At 39.1% G+C, this 14,916-nt stretch overlaps 1 protein-coding gene across 2 annotated transcripts in view; it reads right to left on the reverse strand.

Annotated features, from left to right (window-relative positions):
• Window positions 1-8,833: 8,833 nt before the first annotated feature.
• LOC124378437 (lipopolysaccharide-induced tumor necrosis factor-alpha factor homolog) overlaps window positions 8,834-14,916 on the reverse strand; it is a 7,953-nt gene continuing 1,870 nt past the window's right edge. For both annotated transcript variants that reach the window (XM_046838146.1, XM_046838147.1), the window contains exons 3-5: window positions 13,636-13,782; window positions 10,710-10,842; window positions 8,834-9,142 (exon numbers count right to left, since the gene is read on the reverse strand). In XM_046838146.1, coding sequence (XP_046694102.1) covers window positions 9,037-9,142; window positions 10,710-10,842; window positions 13,636-13,782 — 386 coding nt within the window. In that variant the 3' untranslated portion in view covers window positions 8,834-9,036. The remainder of the gene's footprint in view (window positions 9,143-10,709; window positions 10,843-13,635; window positions 13,783-14,916) is intronic.

Raw genomic sequence — 14,916 nt, forward strand, 5'->3', positions numbered from 1 at the left:
TTAGATGCTGTTTATCATGGTGCCCTAAGGTTTAAACTAAATTGTAAATCTTCTGTGCATCATTGTACTTGTATAAAAGCGTGGGCTGGCCCTCTCTGTTCAGTAGGAGAAAAATTCACTGGTACATAATTATTTATAAAGCTATCTTGGGGATGTTACCTTCATACCTTTGCAGTTTAACGCAACAGAAATCTGTTACGAAATACTCTTTACGCTCTCAAAACTGCTATACGCCGTCAGTTCCTTTTGCTAGAACTGAACTGGGTGAGAAATCTTTTGCGTACGCAGCACCGTTTGACTGGAATTTGAAGTTGCAAAACTTCTCTCCATGGACCAGTTCAAAGTAGCTATTTGGCAACTGGAAGACGACTTTGTGAAATGTAACTGTTTTTAAACTTTGTTTGTGAAATGTAATTGTTTTAACTGTGTTGTGATGTGTAAGTCTGTAACTGAATGTATTGCTGCTCATCTTGGCCAGGTCACTCCTGTAAATGAGATTTTTAATCTCAGTGAGTTTCTACCTGGTTAAATAAAGGTAATATCAGAATCTCACCTAGCTTTTACTCAGAGATGGTCCCAATAATGTGCTTAAAGTCAAGTCAAATTCAGTTAGTGCATGATTACATTACAAAAATGTTAATACTGTATCTTAAATTGTGGATAATTAGGCTAATAAGCTATATATCAAATGCTGAAGCAAATTTCTGGAGTGTTGAAAATTAAAAGAAAAAACAACTAGAACCGAAAACCGTGACCCTAAAACCGTGATACGAACCGAACTGGGGGTTTTGTGAACCGTGCCACCCCTAGTGTGTATATGTGAGTGTGTGTGTGTGTATGTGAGTGAGTGAGTGTCTGTGTGTATGTGAGATTGATTGTGGTTTTATATATGTGTGTGTGTGTGTGTGTGTGTTTGAGTGTGTAAGTGTGTGTTTGTGTGTTTTACCGTTTGATATCTGCTCTGAAATATATATCTCTGAAATAAAAACACAAAAAAAATTAGTAAAAAAAGTGATATATACATATGTGTGTTTGAGTGTGTAAGTGTGTGTATATGTGAGTGAGTGAGAGTCTCTGTGTGTGTGAGAGAGTCAGTGTGTGTGTAAGTCAGCGTGTGTGTGTGAGAAAGTCAGCGTGTGTGTAAGTCAGTGTGAGTGTGTGTGTGTGTGTGAGAGAGTCAGCATGTGTGTAAGTCATTGTGTGTGTGTGTGAGAGAGTCAGCGTGTGTGTGTGTGAGAGTCAGCATGTGTAAGTCTGTGTGGGTGTGTGTGTGTGTGAGAGAGTCAGTGTGTGTAAGTCAGCGTGTGTGTGTGAGAGAGTCAGCGTGTGTAAGTCAGTGTGTGTGTGTGAGAGTCAGCATGTTTGTAAGTCAGTGTGTGTGTGTGTGTGTGTGTGTGTGAGAGTCAGTGTGTAAGTCAGCGTGTGTGTGAGAGAGTCAGCGTGTGTGTAAGTCAGTGTGAGGGTGTGTGTGTGAGAGAGAGTCAGCGTGTGTAAGTCAGTGTGAGTGTGTGTATGTGTGAGAGTCAGCGTGTGTAAGTCAGTGTGTGTGTGTGTGAGAGTCAGCATGTTTGTAAGTCAGTGTGTGTGTGTGTGTGAGAGTCAGTGTGTGTGTAAGTCAGCGTGTGTGTGAGAGAGTCAGTGTGTGTAAGTCAGTGTGAGGGTGTGTGTGTGAGAGAGAGTCAGCGTGTGTAAGTCAGTGTGAGTGTGTGTGTATGTGTGAGAGAGTCAGCGTGTGTGTGTGAGGGTCAGCATGTGTGTAAGTCAGCGTGTGTGAGTCAGTGTGTGTGTGTGTGAGGCCAGGTTGAGCCTGAATCAGTGGGAAATGAGACAAGACCAGGTTAAGATTGGATCAGTGTGAAATGAGACGAACCAGGAGTGAGCATGAATCAGTGTGATTTGAGACGAGGCCGGAGTGAGCATGGATCAGTGTGATTTGAGACGAGGCCGGAGTGAGCATGGATCAGTGTGATTTGAGACGAGGCCGGAGTGAGCATGGATCAGTGTGAAATGAGACGAACCCGGAGTGAGCATGGATCAGTGTGAAATGAGACGAACCCGGATTTAGCATGGATCAGTGTGATTTGAGACGAGGCCAGAGTGAGCTGGGATTAGTGCACTTCAGAGAACTCAGTTCAGACTTTAACTGAAAATCAGTCACACACACACTTCAACACAGCAGTATTTACACATTTTCCTTCATTTTTACCTCAAATAATCCCAAATATTCTCCTACACAACACTATGTAGTGCACTAAACATAGTGTATGAGACACTACACAAAATAAAATCCTTTTACAGAGAAATGTAGATAAATAACACATATTTAGTTCAGACACTAATGCAGTACAAAAGCCCTGACTTTCCTGATCACACTACAAAGTGCACTTCAACATCGAGTCATTTGGGACTCGGCCCGAGTTTCCGTTAACGACGCCGGTACAGAGTTAAAGATAAAAAACTATTATTAAATCACGTTCTACACTAAAATAAGTGTAAATTAACATCAATAATTCATATCAACTCCGGAATCTTAAAGAAATATAAGAGAAATAATAAGATCAGTATCTCCAGACTCACCTCACGAGAAGATGAGCCCAGAAGCGCTGTGATTGGCTAAATGTACTCATAACAACACGCTGATTGGTTAAAGCGGCAGGGTTCCGTTAGGAGGATATATTTAAATTTAAATGTAAACTTTTTATGTTTATTATTTTTTTTTATTATTATTATTATATAAAATGTATTTAATATTAGTAAAATATTATTATTCGAATGTGTGAAAATAAAAAGTTCTACAAGATTATCATCATCATTATTATTTATTATTTAAAGAGAAAATAAAGAAGCACATCTGCTTTTTTATAACATAACTTTAGAACATTCACAGAAGGTAGCAATTAACTCAATATAAATTAGTTTAGATTAAGTGTATTATTTTCATTCATTCACAGAATTGAAAAAAAGCATCACATCATCAGGTGTGATACAGGCCTGTCTAACGTTAATGTCTCCCCGTTTTACTGCATTTAAAATGTAGCAAGGTAAAACATGAAATCCAAACTATTCAGCAGATTGTGATTGTGTAACGTAATGTGAAATGAATGTGTATGGTATCAGAGTGAACAAGAACTGATTGTTGTGACTTTTCAATATTAGTACAACTACATACTGCATCACTGTATACACACAGCTTGTGTATTTACTGGACTCTTGTTAATGTACTATTACAGGATGGACGACCTTTTCAGCTTCCTGAGGGAGAGAAATGTTCCTGAGTCCACCATAAATAAAATGATTTATGATAAGGTAATCAGCATTCATGAATGCAGTGCAGATTATTCACACTTTTGTACACTGAACAAAAAGAGGAATATGAGAGTATAACAGTTGATGGATACTGATAAGTGAGCACTAGTTTTACACTACACTACTTATGGGCAATGCCATCTGAAACCAAGCAGGTTATAAAGCAGGTGTGGGAGAATCAGTCAGTTTCACTTTTATACTTATGGATAAATATGAAGTTTGTGTCCTTAATTCCGTGTATTTTATCATAGAAAATCTTTATAAAATGGTATCTCTAATGGTATGAAATCATATGTAGGCATATTTGTTTATCTTTAACGCTTTACATTTTCACTTACTATTTCGAAATTATTATGGTAAAAGTTTTTTAATTGTGTAACAGTACACTGTACCCAAGTCTTGTTTTATGTATTTTTTTTATCTTGTTTTTATACCAATGTCTTGCAGTTAATGACAGATGAGGAGCTGAGGAACTGTTTGCCTTCTCATAGAGAGACCGGTTGGCAGCAATGGGGTTTTGCAGGAGGCAGGAAGATACACCAAGCTCTAGGGCAAAAGTGTAATGCTTACAGAGCTCAGACATACGCTTCATACGGCTCCTCGTCTTGTTGTATGACTATTTGATTTGATTTGATCTTAATCGTTTTTATTTCCCTCATTACTCACACTGCTTTAGGTTCAATCCCATCATACTGCTCAGCATCATAAAGCTCCATCTAAGTCGTGGCTCATGGGTCCTCTGACACCATAATCACCTCTAACATACTAAGACTTATATAAGACTTCCAGGATGCGTTCCAGAAGCGACAGAAACACTGGGAGCTCTGTATTGCTGTGCAAGCGGACTATTTTAAGAGTGATAGTGTGTAAATGTAGAAAAATTAAGAGTCACGAGAAAACTGGATAAACCTTTTTGTTGTCTCTTATAGTGAGAGAAAAAAGAGGAGGAGAAAATAAAAGTCAAATTGCTGTCTGATACCATTTTGTTTTTGTAATCGGGGTAGATGAAGATAGAGTCGTGTGAAGTCGTGTAATGCTATGATTGGTTGAGGATTTTTTTTTTTTTACCCTTCCACACTAAAAATTCAAAGCAGGAGCAAAGCATTTAGACCCGATGAGGTGCACATTTACAGACAGACAGACAGATCTTTGTGATCAATTTCAAAGTGACCTTATTTTTTCCTTAAAACTGTACATTTCCTCAGTTTACACGTTTGATCTGTTTTCTATGGTATATTGTGAATAGAATATGGGTTATGGGATTTGCATACCGTTTTAATTTGCATTTTTGGACCTTGATGAGCAGGTCTGGTGTCATTCTCTCAGTTTATTTGACAAAGGTATGTCTGAGGTATTGCATTAAACATCAACACCTAAACCACTGCTAGTGTAGACCTGCAAGTGTGTTCTGGACACATACCTGTAGTTATGAGGGTCAGGAGTTCAACTTCATTGTCATTGCAAAGAGTGAATCGCAGAAGACGCTTGACATGCTTCGAAAAAGAAGATTTCCAGGACACATTCCAGAAGTGGCAGGAACGCTAGAGGCCCTGTACTGCTGTGCAATGGGACTATTTTGAAGGTGATAGTGTGGAAAACGTAGATTAAAAAAAAGTACTTTCTTGTTGCAAATCACAGATGTAGTGACAAAAGAGAGTGGTAGCAATTGTTCAAATTGACAAGTGCAGATAAATATGTAAGTAAATGTACAGCATGTAATATACAAATATATATATATACACAGTTAGACCCCGACCTACAACCATTTGACTTATGACATTTCGGGGGTACGATGGTCACCTACAAGGAAAAAAATATATAATAATAAAGATATCTATATATCTTATTTTTATTTTCTTTATTTGTACTATGTAAAAAAAGGTAAATGTGTTTACAGTGCCTCTTTATGTCTGTGTTGGAATGTTAAATTATAGAGTAGTCCCTCTTCTCAACTTACGACCTGATGGACTTATGTCCGTTTTTTCGGTCCCTATCAACGTCATAAGTTGGGGTCTACCTGTGTGTGTGTGTGTGTGTACAGGTCCGCAGCCCCTACAGTACCTTAATGAATACATCTAGACATTGTTACTTTATAAACGTAATAGTGTGCAGTATTTAACCAAATACATAGTTTTAAATGTTATTCCTAACATTCCTGAACATTCGGTCCCGCTACAGGTCCCGCAAATTTTAAGAAAATATGCAACTTGCTGTTAGTGAGGTTCCAAAAGACAACCAGCGATTTTCCGAGGAACGAATTATCAGGCGTTGACTGTACAGCAGATAAATATAAAGGTTATAGCAGTGAAAGATCTACATTTTCACATTGGATTCCACATTTGAGCACTGGATTTCACATTTAGTCCCAATTCACTCTTATAATTCCCTCCACTCTTCTGGGAAGATGTTCCACTAGATTTTGGAGTGGGCTTATGGATTTTTGTGCCACATGGATATTTCTAAAGGCAGGTACTGATGTAGGTGAGGAGACCTGAGGTGCAGTCAGCATTCACATTCATCCCAAAGGTGTTCAGTAACGATGAGATCAGAGCTCTATAGCAGGAGATCTTCCTCTCCAAAGCATGTAAACCACATCTTCAAGGAGATCACTTTGTGCACAGGAGCATCGCCATGCTGGAGCAGATTTGGGTTTCCAAGTTCAAGTGTAGGCAGAATTTTATTTTAGCGCCATCTAAAGACGTCCTGTACAATTGAGTGACTCCAGTTTTGTGGTAACAGTTTGAAAAAGAACCACATAGAGCAGGAAATATCAGGTGTCCCAATACTTTTGGAAATATATTGTAAATGTGAAATATTAGGCAGGATGTGTGTAAGGCACAATATGTGTAGGGAAAGAGGGGGATGTGAAATTACATTATGCAATATTTTTGGAGAAAATGTTTATAGATGTGACGTTGTATTATTTACTATCCAAGTTTACATATGGTGTGAAAAATATTTTCCAAACAAATCTGGTCCAGGTGTAGAGAAGCTTGAGGCCCCTGGTCTAGATGACAAATTGGCAGCAAGGTGTCCTGATGGATTGAGTCGAAACTGGTGAATTATGGACAGTGAGAGTTATTATGGCAGTTGGCTGTAACCTGTGTGTTATTGTGACCTGTAACCAGTAGGTGGCGCTGGTACAAAGATTTGCTGCATAGCCTCAGGTCATGGTTCTGAAGATGTCTTGAAAGATGTGTCTCCGTGCACAAAAGGTTGTTGATAAGATTCACCCTATAGAAATAATCTTGAGGCCCTCACATCCTGTTCTTTGTCTGATTATAGGAACTCTTTTGGAGTCTTTAAAATTCTGTAAATAACTTTAATGAGCTTTTCTTTGGCAATGATGCGTCATAAAATATCAAATCATGATTGGAAAAAAGCTTGTAGGATGGAGCCACCAGGAAGGAGGAAAAGAGGAAGGCCAAGGAGGAGGTTTATGGATGTGTTGAGAGAAGACATGCAGGTAGTTGGTTTGAAAGAGGCAGATATAGAGGACAGGGGGTATGGAGACGGATGATGTGCTGTGGAGACCCCTAATGGGAGAAGCCAGAAGAAGAAGAAGTAGTAGACCACTTTGGATGCTGTAGCAGGATCACTTAACCTTAAAAAAAGTAAACAGCAGTATATTTATATATTTAACTGCAGCATCAGCATCATTTTTGGCTTTATGGTAAAGGCCTTGCTGGGACGTTCACTCTCTCTGAGTGGCTCGTTTTTTTTCTCTCGTCTTCCTGGTACTTCTCTTACTGTTCTCCATGTTTAGTCGAGTAGTGACACTCGAGATTATATTCCTTTACAACAGCGACTTTTTCTTTGCATGTCAGACTGGTAGCATTTCCATTCAACTCCACAAAAAATACTGCACATCCATCTTTCTTGAAACTGTCTGTGTTCATCATCCACTTTGCTTTTTGGTTTGGAAAAAGGGACATTTTTCGTTTTCTTTCGCAGCCAAACAACAACAAAAGACCCAAAACCTGCTCTTTTTTAATTATTTATAAAATCATGTAAAAAATGTTTTTGGGGATAAATTATGTTTTCATTTCTTTATGTTTTCATTTATATTTTTATTAGTTTAAGACCACTGCTATAAAGTGTAGTTTAACAAATGAAAAGGTAGGTGTCAGTAATGAGTAAAGTGCAGTATTTCACTACACTACAGTAAAGAAATTTCCACAGGGCGGATTTTTTAAAAATAAAGTAGAACCTCTATACTCACAACCTTGACACTCGCGACCTCGATGGTTGCCGACTTTTCGTTTGGAGCCGTACTGAGAGTAACTCATGTTTCAAAACAGAGTTTGTACCAATAAATGACATAAAAATGTTTGCAAAATTATTTATTGTATTATTCATTTAAAGTAGTAAATAAAACATTCATGACAAGTAATTCACAATTTGTGTTGAGTTTACACTACAGTACATGTACAATTTCCCCTGGACAAAGGAACCATCAAAGAAGAGTCAAAACCTCACGATGTTTTGTTACTCGTGAGGGGTCATAGAAGGTAACCCCCCACTGCGAGTATCGAGGATGCACTGTACACCCTTATACAATGATGAGTGAAGAGAGCGACACAAATATGAGGGAAAAGAGACAACTGTGATCATATACAGTATCATATACATGTCCAGGGACAGATAGAAAATGTGTACAATACATATAAATCCAACAAAAGTATTTTCATCATTGCAAGACATGTGGAGGTTTGACACACATGTGAAGTGGAACTTCGTCGTGATCGACCCCACGGATTGCCTGCTCAGGATTCCTGATCTCTGATAATCAGAGGTACAGGTTATTCATGACTGACAGTAAACAGATAGAGTTCAGTCCATGAGATAAATATTTATACATGAAATATCACAGATATACATGTTGCTGATGTAGAAGTAAAGTCCTGTGTGAACATTTGGGCACTTTGACTAGCAAAAGTACAGACTTTTTAAATAAAAACATTCGATTCGATCTAATTTGCATAAAATTTTTAAAAATAAGAAACATCTGATGGTTTTGCAGAGGTACGTGCAATTTCTGTTTGTTTCTATGCAACCACAAACTGTAACGTTCAGCTAAAACACTTCGCCGTGCCTCATGTTGTTCACTAGAGATTTCTTTACGAACTACTTCATCCCAGAGCAGGTCAGAAGGATTTGGGTGCGGTGACTGGGCAGGACGTTCCATGATAGGAAATGCATTGTGTATGGATGGAAGGGTTGCCATGTTGGTTCATTTCACTTTCCAAGATAATTCTCCAACGTTCACTGCTTGAAAACAACCCCAACCTATTAAACTTCCACATCCATGTAGAAGTTCTCCTTTCCAAATTTGTACTCCACAGAACTTTCCTCCACTCATTCGCTGTCCAATTATTGTGCATTTTGTTCAGAAACGGAAGGAACATGCATGTATCGCCAAAAGTGTGTTTACACACCTTTCAAAGCCATTGTCGATACTATCAAAGCACAAGTCAGTGTGGATTGTGATTGGCTGGAAGTTCAATTTAAGCTTAAATTTGCATCATGGGATTTTTTTAGTTTAATTTTATACACATATTCTGTAAAAGTCATACTGTTGCTTGTTTGTGTCTCTCAGAACAGGTTGATTTGATAAAAATCCACACAGCCACATACGAGAAAATAAAGCAATGTTGAGGAAAATGAAGATAGAAGAAAACAAGAAAAAGACATTTGACGTTCTTGAAGTTCTCCAGGTTCTTCGGGTTCTCACATGCGCCGGTAAATGTGCAGAACGTTCCTGCAGTTAGGGCATATGTGCTGGACGTCTTTACAGGAGTTCACGCAGAATGGGATCAGACAACATGGCCAAAATCTGCACAGAGATCAGACACAACATGGCAACATGGCATGAGTACAAATAAGTAGAACTTTTCTACACAATGCAGGACTGATTTTATTGTAGCAGCGAAGAGTTTGTGACACAAAAGATCCAAAACACCGCAATAAATGAAAATACAAATCGCAGAAAAACTTTGGGTGCAAAAGTAATCACTCCCCCATGGATCTGTAAATATGCTGTACTGTATACATTAGGGGTGTAACGATACATGTCTAAAAGGCTTTCGATTAAAAACTGAGTTCCTTCAGGAACGTATTAAGTGATGGACTGCAAGTTTGTTTCGTCTCCGCCTCGCACTTTGAGCACAGTGTCACTGTTTTTATTTAATTATTATTATTAAAAAAGAAAACTAGAGTTAGTGCAGTGTCACTGTGCATACTCACTGTGTACCGGATATAGACTTGTGTGTTGTCTCACACACACACACACACACACACACTTTTACTCACATCTGTATTACCCAAAAAGGGTCTAAAATATGTAAACTCTTTAAGCGAATTAAATTTTTCCATTTTAATTAATTTAATTTGCGCTAATTTAATCCTTTACTCAAGTTAATCAATATAATAAATGTGTATTGCATAAATTAGATTTATTCAATAAAATTAATTTTGATAAAATACTGAGTTTATTTCATATATTATTTAACCAAACAGGCATTTGATGTAAAATTGTTTGAAAAATGTAAAAAAAAAAAAAAAAAAGAAGAAGTTCATAATAATAAACTGCGTTAATAAAAAAAAACGATGAAACGGCGAAAATGTTTTGCATTTCTTCCCCCCCAAAAAAAATTTAACAACGTTTAGTAGCTGTCGCTAGTGAAGCGGTCGGGGACATTTTCCTGCCTCCACCTAAACTCCACCCAGAACAAAACTGAAAAAAGCTTCTGTACAACTGTCAGGATCTGCAGGAGGTTTTTCTGGAAATGTGTTTTTGGTTCCTGCCACTAGTTTGCGCCCCGGTGCAACAATTAGCTCTTATAATTATTCACCTCGAGGCGATTAAATGTATAAATAGTTCCTTTATTTTTTGTGTTGATTGTTTTCCCGGTTTGTTGATGTTTACACGTGTATCCATTGTGTTTCCTTGCCAACAGTTAATGTTTCACTTCCTTTCTTTTATATTTTCCTGCCTTGGCGTTCTTTTTTTCCTTCAATAAACGACATCAGCCTCTTGTTTGTCTCTGCACACGGGGTCACACACTCCCCTGAGGCAAAATAACCAGCAACAGGGTCTAAATGTCTATAACCAGATAGTTTTAGAGATCTTGCTTGATCTTGCTCATGAAAGCTCATTTGTACAGCTTTGATCTCCCACACTGAATGATGTGTTCACTGGATTTGATGGAGGTTTCACACAAACCCGTGGAGCTCGAGTGCATGCAGTCGTTACCCAGTGACCACTACGAAATTCATGCCAATATTTCTGAGGTTCTACTCGATTAAGATAATAAAATGATTTGTGAGGAAAAAGTTTGTCTTAAATTCAATGTGTGTGTGTGTGTGTGTGTGTGTGTGTGTGTGTGTGTTAGGTCTCTCACCCGAAGATGCACAGGACTCCGAAAACAATCCAGACGAGGAGGCCGTTGACGGGTTCAATCGCAGTGATGATTTGTTGTTGACAATAAGTGCACTGTATTTGAGCTGGAATGTCTCTCAGACCTGACTGAATGACTACACACACACACATACACACACACAAACACACAAAAGTGTGTGTCAGATAATAGTGTGCATTTGTAACGCGATGCATCGTTTTGAACACATTTACGACGGTAAAAAACGCTTTATTTATATATAATTATTTATAGACGCGCTTTTCTTTTATTGTAGAGAAAGTGGGCAATAATTTGTGAGCAATATTTGATATGTAGATCGATTTCTCGTCGCTAAACAGTCACTATGGAGACCGAGGCATGTCACAAAGAATACAGATTAACATGGCAGAGGTAGAGCTGTGACTCATTTCCATTACATTTGCGGTATTTAGCAGACACTCGTGTCCAGAGGGCGACGTACAAAAAGTGCTTTGAAACTCTAAAAATAAATTAATCTACACTGGTATGCCAGATTACAACATAAGATAAATCAGTTTTTCTTCCTTTCACAAACACGCCTTTGTATAATAAAAACAGACTTTGTTTTCCTGTAAAAGAATGTCTGTTTTTATTATACAAAGGCGTGTTTGTGAAGGGGCCATGTGTTAGAAACCAGGAGGCACTTAAGTAAATTGATGGTTTGCTGTCTGTCTGAACCGAAGAAATGAAAGTCACTTTTCGCATCGCATCAGTAGCTGCTTCTTATGTATCTTTAACATATCGTATCGTTGGCTACACATCGAGATGCAACTTGTATCGGCCTCAGTTATGGAGATCCCTAATATATCCAGAAATGGCCTTCTGCATCCATCACCGCTACAGTGCCTTGCGAAAATATTCGGCCCCCTTGAACTTTGCGACCTTTGGCCACATTTCAGGCTTCAAACATAAAGATATGAAACTGTAATTTTTTGTGAAGAATCAACAACAAGTGGGACACAATCATGAAGTGGAACAAAATTTATTGGATATTTCAAACTTTTTTAACAAATAAAAAACTGAAAAATTGGGCGTGCAAAATTATTCAGCCCCTTTACTTTCAGTGCAGCAAACTCTCTCCAGAAGTTCAGTGAGGATCTCTGAATGATCCAATGTTGACCTAAATGACTAATGATGATAAATAGAATCCACCTGTGTGTAATCAAGTCTCCGTATAAATGCACCTGCACTGTGATAGTCTCAGAGGTCCGTTTAAAGCGCAGAGAGCATCATAAAGAACAAGGAACACACCAGGCAGGTCCGAGATACTGTTGTGGAGAAGTTTGAAGCCGGATTTGGATACAAAAAGATTTCCCAAGCTTTAAACATCCCAAGGAGCACTGTGCAAGCGATAATATTGAAATGGAAGGAGTATCAGACCACTGCAAATCACCAAGACCTGGCCATCCCTCTAAACCTTCAGCTCATACAAGGAGAAGACTGATCAGAGATGCAGCCAAGAGGCCCATGATCACTCAGGATGAACTGCAGAGATCTACAGCTGAGGTGGGAGACTCTGTCCATAGGACAACAATCGGTCGTATACTGCACAAATCTGGCCTTTATGGAAGAGTGGCAAGAAGAAAGCCATTTCTTAAAGATATCCATAAAAAGTGTCGTTTAAAGTTTGCCACAAGCCACCTGGGAGACACACCAAACATGTGGAAGAAGGTGCTCTGGTCAGATGAAACCAAAATCGAACTTTTTGGCAACAATGCAAAACGTTATATTTGGCGTAAAAGCAACACGGCTCATCACCCTGAACACACCATCCCCACTGTCAAACATGGTGGTGGCAGCATCATGGTTTGGGCCTGCTTTTCTTCAGCAGGGACAGGGAAGATGGTAAAAATTGATGGGAAGATGGATGGAGCCAAATACAGGACCATTCTGGAAGAAAACCTGATGGAGTCTGCAAAAGACCTGAGACTGGGACAGAGATTTGTCTTCCAACAAGACAATGATCCAAAACATAAAGCAAAATCTACAATGGAATGGTTCACAAATAAACATATCCAGGTGTTAGAATGGCCAAGTCAAAGTCCAGACCTGAATCCAATCGAGAATCTGTGAAAAGAACTGAAAACTGCTGTTCACAAATGCTCTCCATCCAACCTCACTGAGCTCGAGCTGTTTTGCAAGGAGGAACGGGCAAAAATCTCAGTCTCTCGATGTGCAAAACTGATAGAGACATACCCCAAGCGACTTACAGCTGTAATCGCAGCAAAAGGTGGCGCTACAAAGTATTAACTTAAGGGTGCTGAATAATTTTGCACGCCCAATTTTTCAGTTTTTTATTTGTTAAAAAAGTTTGAAATATCCAATAAATTTCGTTCCACTTCATGATTGTGTCCCACTTGTTGATTCTTCACAAAAAATTACAGTTTTATATCTTTATGTTTGAAGCCTGAAATGTGGCAAAAGGTCGCAAAGTTTAAGGGGGCCGAATACTTTCGCAAGGCACTGTAAGTACGTTATCTGCACATGTATCCACCTCCATTAGATCTTCATGACACAGAGCATGACCAAGTTTTTAACAGGAAATTCTGGAGAAAATCCGAAACCCTCTGTAGGCTTCTGGACAGGCTAGAAACCATCTGCTGGCCTCCGTCACCCCTGATGTCAGAAAACCCAATTAGAGACTTGGAATTTGAATTGGAGACTCCGCCTATTAATGTTCAAATGTCTGCTTGAGGAAAATCGTCCCCATAGCAACGATTACAGTTTGAATCTATTTCCATGGAGCGCCATGACGTTGTTACTATAGAAACGCTAACGAGTGGATTAAAAGAACAATAGAGTGGCTGTATGACATACATAAAAGCTAAACTGTCTCACACACACACACACACACACACACACACACACACACACACAGTTAAACACTCACCCACAGGGTTTACCACCATTACAGGCTGGCTCTGGATGACTGTGGTCGATTGGACCATGGCAAAATCGGGCTGCATGATGGTGGGCACAGGCTGAACCACTGCAGCGCTGTACTTCGGAGGAGCCGGGTACATGATGTCCTGTGCAACTGTTGTCAATAAAAGGCAAATTCATATCCCGTATACACCACACATATGGGAATAATAACACTTAGACATGCAAATCTGCGAATGTTACAGTGCAGAGCAGAGCGCAGGGCAGCTATCAGGAAAAACAGGTTTGGGGGTCTGGGGGTCTGGGTTTAATGTTTTTAAGAGCGGCAGCGATTAGTCCAGAAGGCGCACAAAGGATTGTTCTGAACTTTGCAGTGGGTGGAATTGGTCCAAATTATTGGTGGGAATGGATGGGACTAGGGGTAAATGTGGGAGTGCCGGAGATTGGCGTCAGAGTCACAGTTTTTATGGGAGCCGGTGGGATTCAACTGTCTCAAAACAAGTGGGATTAGTCAAAGCTTTTTAGTGAGTGGATGGAATTAATTAAATCATTAGTGGGAGTGTACAAGATTGGTGTTTTTGTGTGTGAGGGTAGAAAATTGTGAAAACATAGGTGGGAGTCTGTGAGATTAGTCGATTTCTTGGGATCAGGTGGGATTCGTTTAACTGTTTTGACTGAGCGGGTGGGATTTTGTCTATTTTTTAGGGTAGGAAATTGGATTAGTTGAATCAGTGGGAGTGTACACGATTGGTCATTTTTGAGTGGGGGATTAACCAAAACTTTAAAGGCACATGAAAGAGAGGTCAGACTGATCTGAGCTTCATAGTTGGTGGAATTTGTAAACTAATTTTTTGAGGGAATGGGTGGGACTGGGGGTCAATTTGGGAGTGCCAGAGATTGTTGTCAGAGTCAAAGTTTTAAGAGAGGGGGTGGGATTGATTCGACTGTTTAGAAGCAGGTAGGATTAGTCAAAGCTTTCGAGTGAGTGGGCAGGTTTTTGTCATTTTCTGTGGTAGAGGTTGAATCAGACAAATCATTAGTGGGAGTGTACAAGGTTGGTTTTTTTTTTGGTGTGGGGGCGGGATTAGTAAAATCTTTGGAGCGAGTGCATGGGATTAGTCAATTTCTTGGGTCAGGTGGGATTAGAGGTGTAGTAAGACTTAAGTGGTGGGATTTTGTATATTTTTCGTGGTATAATAATGATAATATTAATATTTATTTTACATAGCGCCTTTAAAAGTAGAATCTCAAAGCGCTTTTCAAGCATAGAAGAAAAAAATAAAATTAA

This window comes from Silurus meridionalis, chromosome 24 (assembly GCF_014805685.1).
Source record: "Silurus meridionalis isolate SWU-2019-XX chromosome 24, ASM1480568v1, whole genome shotgun sequence".
In the NCBI taxonomy this organism is placed as follows: Eukaryota; Metazoa; Chordata; class Actinopteri; order Siluriformes; family Siluridae; genus Silurus; species Silurus meridionalis.